The sequence below is a fragment of the Thamnophis sirtalis genome, unplaced genomic scaffold (assembly GCF_051295495.1).
Source record: "Thamnophis sirtalis isolate CommonGarterSnake01/CBP01778 unplaced genomic scaffold, rThaSir2_p1.2 scaffold_4, whole genome shotgun sequence".
In the NCBI taxonomy this organism is placed as follows: Eukaryota; Metazoa; Chordata; class Lepidosauria; order Squamata; family Natricidae; genus Thamnophis; species Thamnophis sirtalis.
This window is the reverse complement of record NW_028261384.1, coordinates 69,870,415-69,887,199: the sequence shown is the minus strand read 5'-3', so window position 1 is coordinate 69,887,199 and position 16,785 is coordinate 69,870,415. Positions and strand designations below refer to the sequence as shown.

The window sequence follows — 16,785 nt, the reverse complement described above, 5'->3', positions numbered from 1 at the left end:
AGAAATTGGAAAATATAGATGGTAATATAGCAAAATTTGATGAAATTGAAGATAGCCAGCTAATGGAAAAAGTGGAGGTTAGAGTCTCAAAAACCCAAGGGAAAAATGAACAAAGAGGCAAGATCACTGTGGATATTGACAGTGATATATGCGTGGTTGGAAATGGAAAGAATGGAACATGGAAAGGGAAGAGAGATGGAAAGGATCTCTACCCCAGATTTCAAGATATAGAAGGAGAAAAAAAGAGAAGAATTGATGGATTTAAGGAAAGGAACTTTGACAAAAGCACTAGTGATAATCAAAGATAAGCTGATTAAAGAAGCTGATGGAGGGTTTTGAGAATGTATAAGACATGCAACAAGCAACAAGGTGTGAAGAGAAGTCCACACAAAGTTGATTAAGGAAATAACCAGAAGATTAATCCCACATAAGGCAAAAGAAATAAGACTGTACTACTACTGGAAAGACACAGGTTGAGACATGAACACTATTAACAAAATACTAGCTAAATAGTTAAAATTAGAGCATTATGTAAAAAATGAAGTGATAATGGATATAGCTAGATAGATAATTGATAATGATATAATGTATACATATGTATTGGTTTGACAAGACAAAATTTGGTATAAATTTTTAAATGGTGACCATGAAAGAAAGTTTAGAAATTTTGTTATGTATGAAAGCCTATAATATTGAAATTGAATATAAATTGTAAACAGTGATTAAGAAAGAAGGTTTAGAAACTTTGTTATCAAACATAATTAATTTTTATTTAGAATGTTTCACAAAGATAGAATGTTGTTGGATGATATTGAAAATAGACAATGGAATGCCATTATGTGATTTTGCTTTGAATTTTGGAGTATTTGTTATAAAGGCATGTTAAAACAACTATAATCATATGAAGGATGAGGTATGATGATAGTAATATATATATATTTGATGTAAAATATATAACTTGATATGGATTATAGGTGATGACTGTGGAAGGGATGCACGAAAGTTCTTTGTAACCAATTGACACTTTTAATTTGTAATGGAATATGTTTTTATGGTGTTTGTTGTGTCTTGTTTGTTTGTCTCTATTCAAAAAATAATAAAAATAATAAAAAAGAGTTAATTTTTTCCTTCCTACTTGTAAAATACCTCTTTCAAATAAGTACCCCATCCTGCAATGAGTTTTGGAAAAGGAAAAAGTGGGGCATTCTCTATGAAGGGAAGGAAATCATATTCACAGGGAAGGGAAAATTAACTCCCCCCACCCCACCCATTTCTGCTGCACTTGAAATTAAGTTGTGAAGCCAATGTTAAGTGTTCCTTTATGTTTTTTTCCTCCAATTTTGATTACTTGCTAGTGGAGCTAAAGGAGGCACTGTGAGAAATTGGGGAAGTTTGGCAGACTAGACTGTTACTATCACCTAGGTGGCATAATCTTCACTATGAAGCAATTAGTCTGGTTTTGCAACAGTTGAACCCAGCATGGCCAATGGCAAGGGGCTGTGGAAATGCAATAGAAAACTTCTAGATTATTCATAATAATGTACAACCAACACTTTGCAAAATCTCTATCTCAGTGTGGCCTTCTTAGATAAAAACAACCACCACCTTATTTTGCAGTGGAATTTTCTGCAGCTCTGGGCTGGTGGTTTAGTTTTCATGAAAGTTTTGGCTTAGATTTTTTTTAAAAAACTATTTCAGTTAAGTAGTAAAAGTGGAGAAATCACTTAAATTGTGCAACTCTAGATCCATGCATATAAATGTTCACTTATCTGTATGGTTAAGTAAATAAGGTTTACTTATTTATTTAGAAAATGTATATGGCTGCCCACTTACTCTTAGTGATTCGATGAGGCTTAAAAAAGTAAAAGCCCAATATACAAATAGTAAAAGCAATGACCCCTCACCCTCTCCCCCACTGGCAATAATTAATCAAACAAGTCACTTGATGGGCTCCATCCCACTCTGGGTTCCCCAGGCCCATTGGCAAAACCAGATCTTCAGGGCCTTGTGAAAGAGTATCAAAGGGGGGGACGGACAGTCTAATGTTGGTGGTGTTGATGTTCCAAAGGGATGCAACCACCACAGAGAAGACCATTCTTCTGGATCCTGCTAGATATACCTCCTTAGGAGAGGAAACTCACAACATTCTCTAACTTCTTGCTTTTGTGGATCAGTGTATGTAACTGAGAAGATACGGTCCTTCAAATAACCTCATCCCAAGCTGGGAGGACTTTAAAAATGACATTTAGCATCTTGAATTATACTTGAAATCATTCTTTGTTGATTATTGCAGGATTTTTTTTCTCTGAAACCCTTTTCTTATTGGGATTATTGTGCCAAAGGCAGTGGAATAAGGGCTCGGATGACATGGTTTATCAGAATTGTGAAACACCAGGGTATAACAATAGAAAGGGATTTGCATGCACAAATATTCTCATACATAGTTTTAGAAATACGTAATACAAAAGATTCTAGCCATTTTGAATTATTGTTCTCCTTTTGTATATTTCATCATGACTCTTTTCCGATCCCCATTATGGTGCACTTACCAGACAGAAGACAAAAGCAGGTTCACATTTATCTTTAAATGGGAGCAGGGTCACCACACTATCAGCCTCTGCCTTAAATGAATAATACACAAATATATCTGCTATATTTTTCTTCTAAATCATGTTGTACAGTAACAATTATCATGAATCACTATTGTGGTTTATTATAGCTTTATTAGAATTTGGGCTGCAATATATAGACCAGTAGATGGAAGCAAAGCGATATAAACTCATTGTTTGAACTATCTATTGTTCACCCTGTGTTTTGCAGTCAATATTTGTTAGTCCTATTATTGAGTTTTGGTTTAGTCTGCTGCTTCTTTTTCTTGTTTCTATTGCAGATCCCAGTGAAAAATAATCCCATTGTAATTGCCACAAAAAACACAAAGCTAAATAAATGGTATGATTGACCTGTCCAAAGATAAGTAAGCTACTATTCTGCTATTTAATTTTTCTATCCCAATCATAGTAAAATAACTTAATTACATCAGAATTCCATATAGTTCTAAATGCTTTAAATCACTTTAGATTGAATAATATATATATGATTGTGACACATCCATTGAAATCCTTGTAAATCTAGGCCAGTGATGGCTAACCTTTTTGTTGTTGTGTGCCGAAAGCGCACCCACCCACACCCATAATGCAAAACGTGTGCAACATCCCCCATGTGCCCTGCTCCCTTGCACATGCATGTGCAACCCCCTGGCACTCCCCCTTGCCCCCATGCACGTGCGTGTGGAACACCCCCCCATGCCCCATTTTGGGCCTAGTAGGCCACCCTGCAGTCTCCTGGCACCAAAAATGGGGTACAGGAGGTGTACTGCACCCTCGTGCTCCTCTTGAACATGCATGCACATCACCCACATGAACCCTGCTCCCCACGCATGTACGGCAGAGACCCGAAAATCAGCTGGCTGTTGGGAGGTGTACGCATATGTGTGGTGGAGCTGAGCTGGGGCAACAGCTTGCATGCCCACAGAGAAGGCTCTGCGTGCCACCTGTGACACACATGGCATAAGTTTGCTATCACAGGTTTAGGCTAACCTCTAGAATTTATTTCTTTACAACCATTCATCTTCTCCTCTACAACAGCTTACTCTTTCAACTTTCTCAAGTTTCAAAATCTATATATCTATAAGAAGCCATGTTTAGCTCATTTTAGGCCATTTCTGTTTGTCTAAATTGTAAAGAATAGCTTTGAGTGTAATAATACACATTAGATGGACTAAATTTATTAAATTGGGATGTTTAGCCAAGTTCTTTGTCACTCAATCATCTCACCTCATCTGTACAGGTTATAACACACAAGTTATTGTGTGTCTTAAATGAATATAATGATTTCTAAATTCCTTTTTCAGCTGGTTATGGAATTTTTAATGATAATATTTTCAATAATCTCCCTGTCAAAATGAGACCAAGTTGGTCAATTGAGGTAGTAATATTACAAACTGTGCTTCTCCAAAGTATTTAGCATGAGAAAGTACTTAACAGTTTCCCACAAGTTAGTCATCTTTGATATATTGGCTCCTGGATGCAGTTGCTTGGAGGTATGGGAAATGAAATCCAACTTATAGAGAGGGTGCATGTTTAGAAAAAGCTACTTGGTTACTCAGATTCTTACCACAGCAAAATGTAGAAGATTATCTTCACCATATTCATTTTTTAGCCTCCTGAACAAGTTTACTACAGCTTTGCAAGGTCCACACCATGCCTGATAAACATCTACCACTATAAAACATAGAGAAACAACATAAATCCTTATTTTTAAAAATTAACAATTCCTTTGCTGGAACTCTCACTCATGCATAAAATGTGGATTTGATCTCAAATTAAAATAATACATTAAGATTTCTAGAAAATCATACATCAATAATGGACAGAAAGGTTGCAGTTGCTTCTTCAAAGCCCCATTCAAAGGATCAGCAAGTGCTTTAGGCTTAATAACAACCTTCTAATGAATGCAATTGTTTATTGCACATTTCCTCCTTAACATAAGATAATGCATATTTTAGTGGAGATTAAAACTTTTCCTGCTTTATTATGTCTAGAATATCTTCTTTTTAAAATGGATATGTTAGGATATGTTGGACTAAATAATCCAATATATCTAGAGGTCGTTTTTTGAAACTTTTTTAGTCCGCAGAACCTGGAAATTTAAAAAAATGAAAAAGAAAGAAAAATATATCCCCAAAGTCCTGATCAAAAGACAAAATTCTAGTGAGAGAAAAATAGTTGAGGTTAATTGATTTAAATTTTATCTTATTTTTGCCTTTAGGTTGATGTTTTTCAGCCTTCAGAACTTTATGATGTGTAATCTGTTAGAATCCCCTACAATCATATCACTTGATTATTTTCTCCAAGATAAGAAATGAAAAAAGATTAACAGATTTGATACATCTTGAGGTTGCTCTAGAATAGCAACTTTAAGATTTGTAGATTTTTAACTCCTGAAATTCCCAAGCCAGCATGTTGGTTAGGGAATTCTGTGGTTGAAGTCCACATATCTTAAAGTTGCCAAGATTGATAAGGACTATCATAGAATCTCATAGAATTCCATCAAATACTCATTAGGATTTTGGCATTTTGTCTTATGCAATTAACCAACACCATCAGGTCTAAACTAGATTAGGCAAAGGCAGCTGCGTAAGAGGTGTAACACTCAAATAATTAAAATAACCAACAGAAGATTGTAATAATGGTGGTGGTGGTCTTGGGAACTTTATGTTGTTCTGTCTTCTTGTTCTAGTTCTGTTAATAATTAAATTTAACTGATATGATTCTGTAATGTTTTTTGAGATATCAGAAGCTATTAAAAAATAAGGCCAGGGAAAGGCCCAGATGGCCTTACAAGGCAATACTATAAGTGTTTCAAAGATGAACTTCTTCAACCACTAAAAGACACAGTGAATGATATACTACAGGGGAGGGAATATACCCCAGATGTGGAAAGAAGCCAATATTGTGTTGCTCCCTAAGGAGGGGCAAGATGTTACAAAGACAAAGAATGATACGCTAATTTCATCATTAAATAAAGACTATAAACTCTTTGCTGCTATTCTGGCAGAAAGACTAAATAAGATTTTACAGGTATATATACGTGAAGACCAAGCAGGCTTTCTGCCAAAAAAGATAGCTAAGAGATAATGTGAGGACTGTCTTAAATATTATTGAATATTTACAACATCATAATGAGGAACAGGCTGCTTTAATTTTTTTAGATGCAGAGAAGGCCTTTGACAACCTGAATTGGGGCTTTATGTTTAAGGTGCTGGAAGAAATGGACTTTAGAGTGAACTTTATTTAAGGAATTAAAATGATCTACACATGCAAAAATTGTCATAAATGGTTAACTAATTCATGTAAAATTCAAAAGGTACAGGACAAAGATGTCCCTTTTCCCCTATGTTGTTTATTTTGGTTTTGGAAGGCTTGAATAGAGATATCAGACAAGATGACAAATAAGGGGTATAAATATTAAGAAAGAAGTTTATAAATTGAGGGCATTTGCTGATGATCTGGTTATGTTTTTACAGGATCCCAAAAAACAATATAGAATATTTGATGAGGAAATAGAATGAGTTTGGGGCTTTGGCAAGTTTCAAAATAAACAAACAGAAAACAACAATGCTGATTAAGAATATGTCTTCTCAGGCTAGTGATATATTGAATAAAAAGTCAGGTTTTAGGATTGAGAAAAAGGTGAAATATTTAGGAGTTATGTTCACAAATATGAACATAAAACTGTTTGAAAATAACTATGTACTTTTTTGGATGGATATTAAACAGGATTTAAAATGATGGGATAAATTGCATTTATCACTACTGGGAAGTATCTCTGTAATCAAGAATAATATTTTACCAAAGATGCTTTTTTATTTCAGATGTTACCAATACTTATAAATGACAACCTGTTTAAACAATAGCAGAAGGATATCTTTAAGTTCATATGGCAAGGAAAAAACCAAGAATTAGATATAAGCTATTGCAAGATGCCAAGGAAAGAGGGGGGATGGGCCTACCATCCTACCACCTAGAGCTGAGGTGGTGCAGTGGTTAGGGTGCAGTACTGCAGCCCACTTCAGCTGACTGTTATCTGCAGTTCAGCGGTTCTAATCTCACCGGCTCAAGGTTGACTCAGCCTTCCATCCTTCCGAGGTGGGTGAAATGAGGACCCAGACTGTGGGGGCGATATGCTGACCCTGTAAACCGCTTAGAGAGGGCTGAAAGCCCTATGAAGCGCAGGGACGTGCAGTCACTAGAGGCAAGGGAGGCGGAGCCTCCCCAGTCTCCTGAGAGAAAGGAAAGAGTTTTAAATATATTTTTTTAATGAATTAAAGCCAGGATAGTTGCTACCAGATTTCAAGTCACAGTGGCTTAGTGTCTGCTCTCAGTGTTAACTAGGAGGAGGCGAGAGAACTCGGGGCCTCTTTTGCTTAAGGAATTTTTCGCCTTTTAAAAGTTAAGGCGGAGTTAAAAAGCAAAAGATTTAATATGCAAAAGAGGCACTGATTCTCCCGCCTCCTGATCTGGGAGCAGCGAATCATGTCTTGCACTTGAGCGACTGCGCAAGTGCAAGGGTGATTCTGGAGAGGTTTTTCTTTGACCACTAGCCGCCATTTCTTCAGCAGCCAGCCCAGCACTGAGCTGGGAGGAGGAGGAGGAGGAGGAGGAGGAGGATGAGGAGGAGGAGGAGGAGGAGGAGGAGGAGGAGGAGGAGGAGAGCGGTGAGCCCTTGTCAGGTGGGGGTGGGTGCTGGCTGGCTAGGAGGAGAAGAGCGGTGAGTTTTTGTGCCGGCCGGCCGGCCGGCCAAGCAGGGAGCAGGTCGGGTGGGGGTGAGTGGCTGGCTGGCTGGGAGAAGAGCGGTGAGTCCCTCCCCAGCCAGCCAGCCACTCACCCCCACCCAACCTGCTTGCTGCTTGGCCGGCCAGCCGGCCGGCACAAAAATTCACTGCTCTTCTCCTCCCAGCCAGCCAGCCAGCCAACCACCACCAGACCTGCTCCCTGCCTGGCCGGCCAGCTGGCACAAAGACTCACTGCTCTTCTCCTCCCAGCCAGCCAGCCACCCGACCTGCTCCCAAGAATGTCAGCGGGGACGGAGGAGGCGGGGGGCGAGGCGGCAGAGCGCGGCAGCGGCGAGAAGCAACACCCCCGCCGCTGTGTCTGACAGGCATCTCGCGTTTATGTCCATCATAAACGAGAGACGCCTGTCGGACACAGCAGCGGGGACATTGCTTCTCGCCGCTGCCGCGCTCTTGCCTCACCAACGGTATCCCTCACCGTACGTCACTGATGAAGCGGTATATAAGTCTAACTGCTATTGCTGTTGCTATTGCTATTGCTACCAGATATGAAATTGTATTTTGATGTATGTTGCTTGAGCTGGGCAAAAGAATGGGTGAGTCTCCAGAACAAGAAGCTACTCGAATTAGAGGGCCATCAATTAAGATTTCGATGGCACGGCTACTTATGGTATGATAAAAGTAAAGTTAATGTTGATTTTAATAACCATTTTGTTAGACATGCCATACTAAGAGTTTGGAATAAATATAAAACAAGGCTCTCTAAGAAGCTGTCCCTTTGGTGTCATGACAGGAAGCTTTTTAAAGAAAAGAAATAGTGGCAAAACCAGAATGGCTGATTTGTGGTAAAATTTTATCTTTTAATTCTGGTGATCCAATACTAAAGCCAAGGGAAGAGCTTGAATCAAAAGGTTATGCTGGCCATTGATTTATTTATCAGCAACTAAAAGAAAGTTTCAAATTGGATAAAATTTGCTATGGATTTAATTTTGGTAAAAATGAACTGGAACTTTCATTATATGGCAATGATGAATATATTATTGCTAAAATTTATAAAATGTTACTGAAATTGAATTTGGAAAATTAACATGTAAAACATTGTATGATTCAGTTGGCAAGGAATTTTGGATATAATATGATGCTTGGACAATGGAAAAATATGTGGATGAAGGGTTTAAAATTTACATTAAATTATAATATAAAGGATAATTTCTATAAGATGATATATCATTGGTATTTAACACCAGATACGTTATCTAAGATGTATAAAAGCATGTCAAATGAATGTTGGAAGTGTAAAAATAAAGAATGGATGTTTATCATCTACAGTGGACATAGTGGGACATGGAGGGGTGTGGTGGCTCAGTGCCTAAGATGCTGAGCTTGCTATCAGAAGGTCAGCAGTTCAGCAGTTTGGATACCTAGCGCTGTGTAACGGAGTGAGCTTACTTGTCCCAGCTTTTGCTAACCTAGAAGTTCGAAAGCATTTAAAATGGGCCACTTTTTGTGGGAAAGTAGTAGCATTCTGTGTGCCTTTGGCATTTAGTCATGCCGGCCACATGACCACGGAAACATCTTTGGACAGCACTGACTCAAACCTGTCTCTCATCATTTCCCCTAGTTGTCAAAACAGCTCACTATTAAAAAGAAATGATGAAATCTCCAACAATTGATTTCTCTAGCATCATATCAGCTGAAAAATTACACATTATGTTAAAAATAGCTTATACAAGTTTCTGAATTTAATTCTAAAAGGAGAAATCAATCAGTATTAAAGGGATGGAAAATTGAAAATGGACAAAGTTGCAAAAAGAGCTAATTAGGAGCACAGAAAGGCCATTTGTTGACAGGGAATTTAGATTTAAATACTTGTTTAAAAAGTATTGAATATATTAACGTTACATGTCCCTTGTGAGTTCAGGAATTTTATTTTGCTTTATTTTGTTCTGTCTATGCTATCATTTTTCTTCTATATGCACGTGAGCTTTCTTAAATATATATTTGTATCTAATCTGTTTAAAATTAAAATTAAAGTAACCAGCTCCAGGAGTTTGTAACAATAATATCATGGGGGAGGAGAACCTTATGCCTTTCTTTTCTTGTTCTCGCTCAGTTGATAATTAAGTTTAGCAAAGTTCCCTTTTTGTTGGGCAGAAATTTCTCTTGGACTGAAATGGCTGGGACTGCAGGGATATTTTTTGCAATTTGAAATTACCAAAGGTGGTGGTGGTGGTGGGAGGTTCCAATCCAAGTTTATAACAAGCATCTATTTGCAAATGGTCTGCATTTTGGTAAAAATGCTGTTAAAAACTGTTAAAATGAAACACACGTGCCAAAATACATGTAAACAATATGTAATAAGTAGAGACACAGAGAAAAATTACCTGTTAGACCTTTATTTAGCAGCATCTCATCCCATTGTGTTTGAGTGAGTATTACTGCCTATAGTAAAAATATACAGAGAACATTATTTCCTCAATTTGCTTGCTTATTTAAAGAACAGTTGGGTAATTGAACTAACAGAATAACAAGATACCTGTAGCTGAATTTCTTTCTTCTTACTTGCCATTGTTATTTTCTGTTATGATAGAAATAAAGCAAATAGAAATTATTGGGAAATATACTATTACTATGCTTTAATGTTGGGTTCTGTCTAAACCACTGTTTGCTTGTACTATGAGACTGTACTAGATTGACAAAGATCTTACAATAATACCATGAAGACAAGTGAAGGAGGCAGGAACATTTATTCATACTAATTATTATTTCTGCCATATCCATAAAAAATCCCACATTCATTTACTTCACAGCTATGTATCATGACTCTAATCACAGTACAATTATCTTTCTTACGTTATAGCCCCTTGTTAATTAATCCAAGATAGCTCCTTCCAGAAGGTAAAACTGTTAGCAGGAGGTAACATGAGCAGGAGTGGGCAGGTTTTACTGCTGTTGCTATGGTCACCAAAGAACATTTAGATAGATCCCAACTGTAGAATAGGTAGGTGAGGATATACATAGCAGAATGGATCTCAAGCCAGATATCCTGGTTCAGGAGATGGGAAATGATGGGCTTCTTGCAAACTAGTTAATGAGAAGAATTAAAACTCAGGAAAAATCTAACACCTGAAAAAACTGAACCTTCAATGTCTCACCTTCTTTCTGTGAGATTGAAGAAAGGAAAACAAGGCTATTATAATCATTTGCATCTTGAAAGAAGATACAATGGTTGTCAAAGTACAGGTAGTTCTCAACTTGCGACGACAATTGGGACCAGAATTACTGTTGCTAGACAAGGCATTGTTATGTGAGTCATGCCAAATTTTATGATTATTTTTTGCCATGGTTATTAAGTGAATCACTGCAGTTAAATGAATCACATGATCATTAAGTGAACTCAGATTCCCCTATTGAATTTACATCAGATGCCCATTGGGATGGTAATAAATGGAGATCACATTACCCTGGGACACCACAACTGTCGCAAATATATGCTAGTTGATCATGGGACCAAGAGGATGCTACAGTAATCATAAGTATGAGTACTGGTTATAAGTCACTTTTTTTTTTGAACATATTTTTTATTTCCATTTTCATAACATACAATCACATGTATAGCCAGTATCATATAGTAATAAATAATGATTACATCAGTTCCTCTTGTCATCAACGCCCCCCCAAAAAAGATAAAAGCCCATTGTTAGCTCTTCTGCTCTCCATACACCTCTTTCTTCTACCTCTCTCCTATTTCCTATCTTCCCTCCATCATCCTTTCCTGCTCTATTTCCCCTTCCCTTCTCCTTCTCCTCTCTCTACATTCCACTCCTCCTTATCCTCACCCTCCTCATCTTCCCCCTTACTCTCTCTCCTATCCCATCTTTCTCTCTACATTCCGCTCCTCCTTATCCTCCTCATCTTCCCCCCTTACCCTCTCCTCTCTCTCTCTTCCCATCTCCCTTCTGTTTCCCACTCTTCCTCACATTGGTGTATTTCTGCTTCTGAGCAAACTCCAATCTATGTTGATAGTATTTGTACTTCCATAACAATATACTTAACATATCGTAGTTTTAAAGAAAAAATAAGAGAAAACAGTATACATGTGCAATCATATTACATTAGAATTTAACACCCCTCGTCAAACCTCCCTCCCTCCTACCCTCCCCCCCAACCATCCCAGCCTTCCCTCCCCCGACTTCCCAGAACCCATACATGGTATAAATCTTTAACAAAAACAGTCTAAAATATATTGGGGAAAAAAGAATAGAAAAATTGATAACTTCTTTACATCAAGCTTAGCTCCTCCTTGCTAAACTAACTTTAAACAATTTATATCAGTCCTGGTATTAATCATAAGCATCTGGAATTTCTTAGTCCCGTATTTATTTTGAATATAATCAATTCATTTTTCCCCATCTCGTTTATCCATATTTATTTTGTATATAATCAATCCATTTTACCTAGTCTCATTTATTTTTCTCATTTAATTGGTGCTTACGATATGTAGGTATTTTAGCCATCTCGGCTAAATTTGTGACTTTCAGTGTCCTTTCTTGAATTATAGGCAAGTCTTCCTTCTTCCAGTATTGCGCCACCGACAACCTAACTATAGTTATTAAGTGCAAAGTCAAGTTAATCTCTATAGCTGTACATTCAGTCCATAGATGTACCCTTATTCATATTAAAAACAAAGTATTCTGCTAACAATTTTTACATTCATTATTATATTTCTCATGTCTAAATAAATTTTCATTCAATCTCCCAACCCCTTCTTGATTGCGTCACCCCTCCCAACTCCATCCAAACTGGGTTATGAACTGATGAAACTCTGGCACATATCTTTATCTTCTTCACCCTAGAAAACAAATCATTGGTAATTAGTTGATTGTTGTATTTTTAGTTGTTGACCCATTCGTCTGGTAATCACACGGTATTGACTTTGTTCCTTGGCGCCTTGTACTTCTGAGGGAGAGAGATGATCCATCCTTGTTGATAGTTGTGTAGTTTGCTGTCTATCTTGTCTTTCTTGTTCTCTTTCTCTAGGTCCAGGTGGGGCAGAATGTCCGGCCTTCAAGATATTATGGTAAAAGTCTTGCGCTTCCCCTACTGATTTAAGACGGTATCTTTGACGGTATCAAAGATGAATGATAGTCCAACTGGTGCCTCCCATCTGAACTGTAGCTGATGATTTTTAAGCTCTTCAACTAAAAAAACATAGTCTTTCCTGGATCTTAGCATTTGAGGTGGTATCTCTTTCAGAACAATCACCTCCTGACCCCCAATTTGAAGCTTAGTTTTATAGGACTCTTGCAATATCATATTCCTCATGTCTCTTGTAGTAAAATAAATCACAATGTCCCTTGGGAGCTGCTTCTGTTTCGACAGCCAGAAGTTAGGACGGTAAACCTTATCAATTTGCCAATCACAATTTCCCCCTGGCCTTCCCAACAGATTATCAAAGGCTTCTGAAAGAATCTGTTTCAGATTCTCCTGACTGTTTTCACGCAAATCTCTTATTCTTAAAGCAAACTCCATTTGTCTATACTGTAGCATAATGATTTCTTTTTCAGCATTTCCAACTTTTTGTTGCACCACGTCTATTTTCGATACCATATTAGTCTTAGCATCATTAAGATCTTCTAATCTGTCTTCAATTTCCGAGATATATTCTGTTAACAAATTAACAACCCCCAGAATGTCATCCCTCATCTTCTGAATCCAAGTCTCAAGTTTATCAGACAGATCTTTATACGCAACCAATATCTCCTCCTTAATTTTTATTTCCATCATAACTGCGAAGTTTTCAAAAGCCTCGGCCAGCTTCTTCGGAAAAAATTCTTTAATCAGTAGCTCGCCTGTGGGGGGAGGAAGTGAAGACTGTGGCTTCGTGCCAGGGACAAATGAGCTTCTAAAGCTGGGGGGGGGGGATTTGCTTGAAAGCCATTCCAAGTCTTAATCTTCAACCAATTAATAAGTCTGTGCTAGTCAATTGTGCAGCTGTAACTGATAAATTTAGTATTAAATCACTCCTTCCCTTTGAGGTTTTAAACTCTGTAGAAATTCAAAACTTGAACAGTGTTACGAAGCTGCTCGGTGCCATTTTGAGTATCTCTTTAGAAAGCAAGATATCAGAAGGAGTTCTTGTAAAAACAAAAACTGAAGCTAAGAATTGATATGAACAATTAAAAATCCACATGTAAGGGGTCTGCTCGTCTTGGGATCAATAAATCAAGTTTTGTTCTGAGGATTTGAGTGTTGCTTTGTACTGCTAATGCAGCAGAAATTCCTGGCACAGAGGCAATTCTGCCATCGGCTGGCCTCCCCCCCCTCCCAGATACAATCTGCGAGAGTAAGTTGGCATGATGCCCAATAGAAAGCTCACCTTATCTTCTGTCCCGAAGAAAAAGGTAAACAAGCTGTCAGATAGCTGATGGATGGCTCATCTGGCAGTTAACGTGTCCAAGATTTGGGAGCCAAAAGAATCCGCCCCCGTCAGCAAGCAATCGCAAACCGGAAGTCCCTGTAAGTCACTTTTTAAAGTGTCCTTCTAACTTCAAACAGTCACTAAATAAATGATCATAAATTGAGGACTACTTGTATAAGAGCTATGGCACCTGCTGGCTGTGTGTGTTGCTGGAGAAGCACACGAGGGAGATAAATGCATCACCAACAGTAGAGTTGGTTTACTCATTTAGGCCATAACCCTGCTCACTACTGTTTTACAATCCCATCTTTCCTAAAAAATGATATACCCTGACCTATATGGAAAGCACCACATTGGAAAAGGCTTCGTTTCCTTTTCTTTATATTAATAAATGGAATTATATTTCATTTATATTCATTTATACATTTATAGACATCTGTGCCACCCATCTGAGATAGCCTTTATCGAAATTTAATAAATATAAACATTTCCTTTAAATTCCAAATAGTCAGTAAGCACTTAGGTTCATCCATGTTCCATTCTCAATGCCTGTATGGCCTGAATAAATGTCTAAACATGTTTGGGTTTCACACTGGCATGTTGAATGTTACCTTGTTCTCAAATATGTGGATTTCAATTTCTATAATTCTAAGCAATGGTCCTGTTGTCTAGGTAAAAGTAAAGGTTTCCCTCATCCACTCATATATGAGCAGGGGTATGCAACCTTAAGCACTCAAAGAGCCATTTGGACCAGAGGTGGTTGCTGCTGTTTCAGCCAGGATCGGCCAAACCAGTAGTAGAGGCAGCAAGAGGCTCCACGCACCGACCCAGACGCTTCTGCACATGTGCAGTATCTTCTGCACATGCACAAAAGTGTTGCACACATGTGCAAGCACACCCAAACCAGTAGTAGATTTATTGAACATTTATAGGCCGCCCTTTTCCCTGGGGGGACTCAGGGCGGCTTACAACAATGGGGGAAGGGAGTGCAAGACAAGACATAAAAGAAAAACGTGAGTAAAAAAAATTAACCATAAAACACAACATTCACTCAACATTCGGGCGGGGTGAGAGTAAATCCTATCCCCAGGCCTGACGGGATAGCCAGATCTTGAGGGCTGTGCGGAAGGCCTGGACTGTGGTGAGGGTACGGATCTCCACGGGGAGGTTGTTCCATAGCGTCGGAGCTGCAACTGAGAAGGCTCTCCTCCGCGTAGTCGCCAGCCGGCACTGACTGGTGGATGGAATTCGGAGGAGGCCTACCCTGTGCAATCTGATGGGACGCAGGGAGGTAATTGGCAGAAGGCGGTCTCTCAGATAGCCAGATCCACTACCATGGAGCGCTTTATAGGTGGTAAGTAGGACCTTGAAGTGCACCCGACGATCAACAGGTAGCCAGCGCAGCTCACGGAGGATCGGTGTTATGTTGGCGAACCGTGGTGCGCCCATGATCACTCGCGCGGCCGCGTTCTGGACTAGCTGAAGTCGCCGGATGCTCTTCAAGGGCAGCCCCATGTAGAGCACATTGCAGTATTCCAGCCTAGAGATCACAAGGGCTCGAGTGACTGTTGTGAGGGCCTCCTGGTTCAGGTAGGGCCGCAACTGGCGCACCAGGCGAAGTAACAAAATTTGCAACCAACCACTGATTTTGACCCATTTCCCACAGAAAACAAAACCTGGGTGGGGGTGGGCAACTCGAAATCATTCACTTCCACCCAGTCACATGACATCTTCCCGCCATGCCTACCAAGAGTTTGTGGTTCCCGGTATCTCTCTGTCTCTGTCTCTCTCTGTCTCTCTGTCTCTGTCTCTCTCTCATATCTCTCTCTGTCTCTCATCTCTGTTTCTATCTCATCTCTCTCTCCCCCCCTCCCTCGTGTGTGTGTATTCCCTCTTGAACCAAAAACAAGTGAGGGTTGGTTTTTTTCTTTTTCTTTTTTTTTTGAAAAATACTTTTTTATTTTCCATCTTCATAACATATAATCACATGTATACTATTACATAGCCAATATCCTATTGTATTAAGTAGTAATTACAACAGTTCCTCTTGTCATCAACACCCAAAAAGATAAAAACCCATTATTAGCTCTTCTGCTCTCCATCCACCTCTTTCTTCTACCTCTCTCCTACCTCCTTTCTTCCCTCCATCATCTTTTTCTACTCTACTTCCCCTTCCCTTCTCCTTCTCCTCTCTCTGCATCCCATTCCTCCTTATTCTCCTCATCTTCCCCCATTACCCTCTCTCCTATCCCTCTCTTCCTATCTTTCTTCTCTCCTCTCTTTCCCACTCTTCCTCTCATTGGTGTATTTCCACTTCTGAGCAAACTCCATTCTATGTTGATGGTATTTATGCTTCCATATCAATATACTTAACATATCTTAGTTTTAAAGAAAAAATAAGAGAAGACAGTATATAGGTGCAATCATATTACATTAAAATTTAGCACCCCTCATCAAGCCTAATATGCATCCCTCCCTCCCAACCTCGCCCCCAACCCTCCCCCCAGCCTTCCCTCCCCTGACTTCCCAGAACCCATACACGGTATAAATCTTTAACAAAAACATTAAAATATATTGGAAAAAAGAATAGAAAATTGATAACATCTTTACATTGAGCTTAGCTCCTCCTTGCTAGGCTAACTTTAAACAATTTATATCATTCCTGATCTTAATCATAAGCTATCTGGAATTTCTTAGTCCCATATTTATTTTGTATATAATCGATCCATTTTTTTTCCAGTCTCGTTTATATCTCTCGTTTGAGTGGTCCTTAAGATATGCAGATATTATAGCCATCTTGGCTAAATTTGTGACTTTCAATGTCCATTCTTGAATAGTAAGCAAATCTTCCTTCTTCCAGTATTGCGCCACCAACAATCTAGCTGCAGTTATTAAGTGCAAAATCAAATTAATCTCTACAGCTGTACAATCAGTAATTATATCTAACAAAAATAACTGAGGGGTAAACTTTATCCTTTTTTAAAGAACATTTTGCATAATCCACCATATTTTT

General features: G+C 38.6%; 1 protein-coding gene across 1 annotated transcript in view; it reads right to left on the bottom strand.

Moving 5' to 3' along the window:
• Window positions 1–9,788, bottom strand: part of NME8 (NME/NM23 family member 8) — a 126,579-nt gene extending 116,791 nt beyond the window's left edge. Inside the window, exons 1-3 of the mRNA XM_087713093.1 lie at window positions 9,736–9,788; window positions 4,174–4,280; window positions 2,550–2,621 (exon numbers count right to left, since the gene is read on the bottom strand). Of these exons, the coding sequence (XP_087569219.1) occupies window positions 2,550–2,621; window positions 4,174–4,280; window positions 9,736–9,760 (204 nt within the window). The 5' untranslated portion in view covers window positions 9,761–9,788. The remainder of the gene's footprint in view (window positions 1–2,549; window positions 2,622–4,173; window positions 4,281–9,735) is intronic.
• Window positions 9,789–16,785: the final 6,997 nt, after the last annotated feature.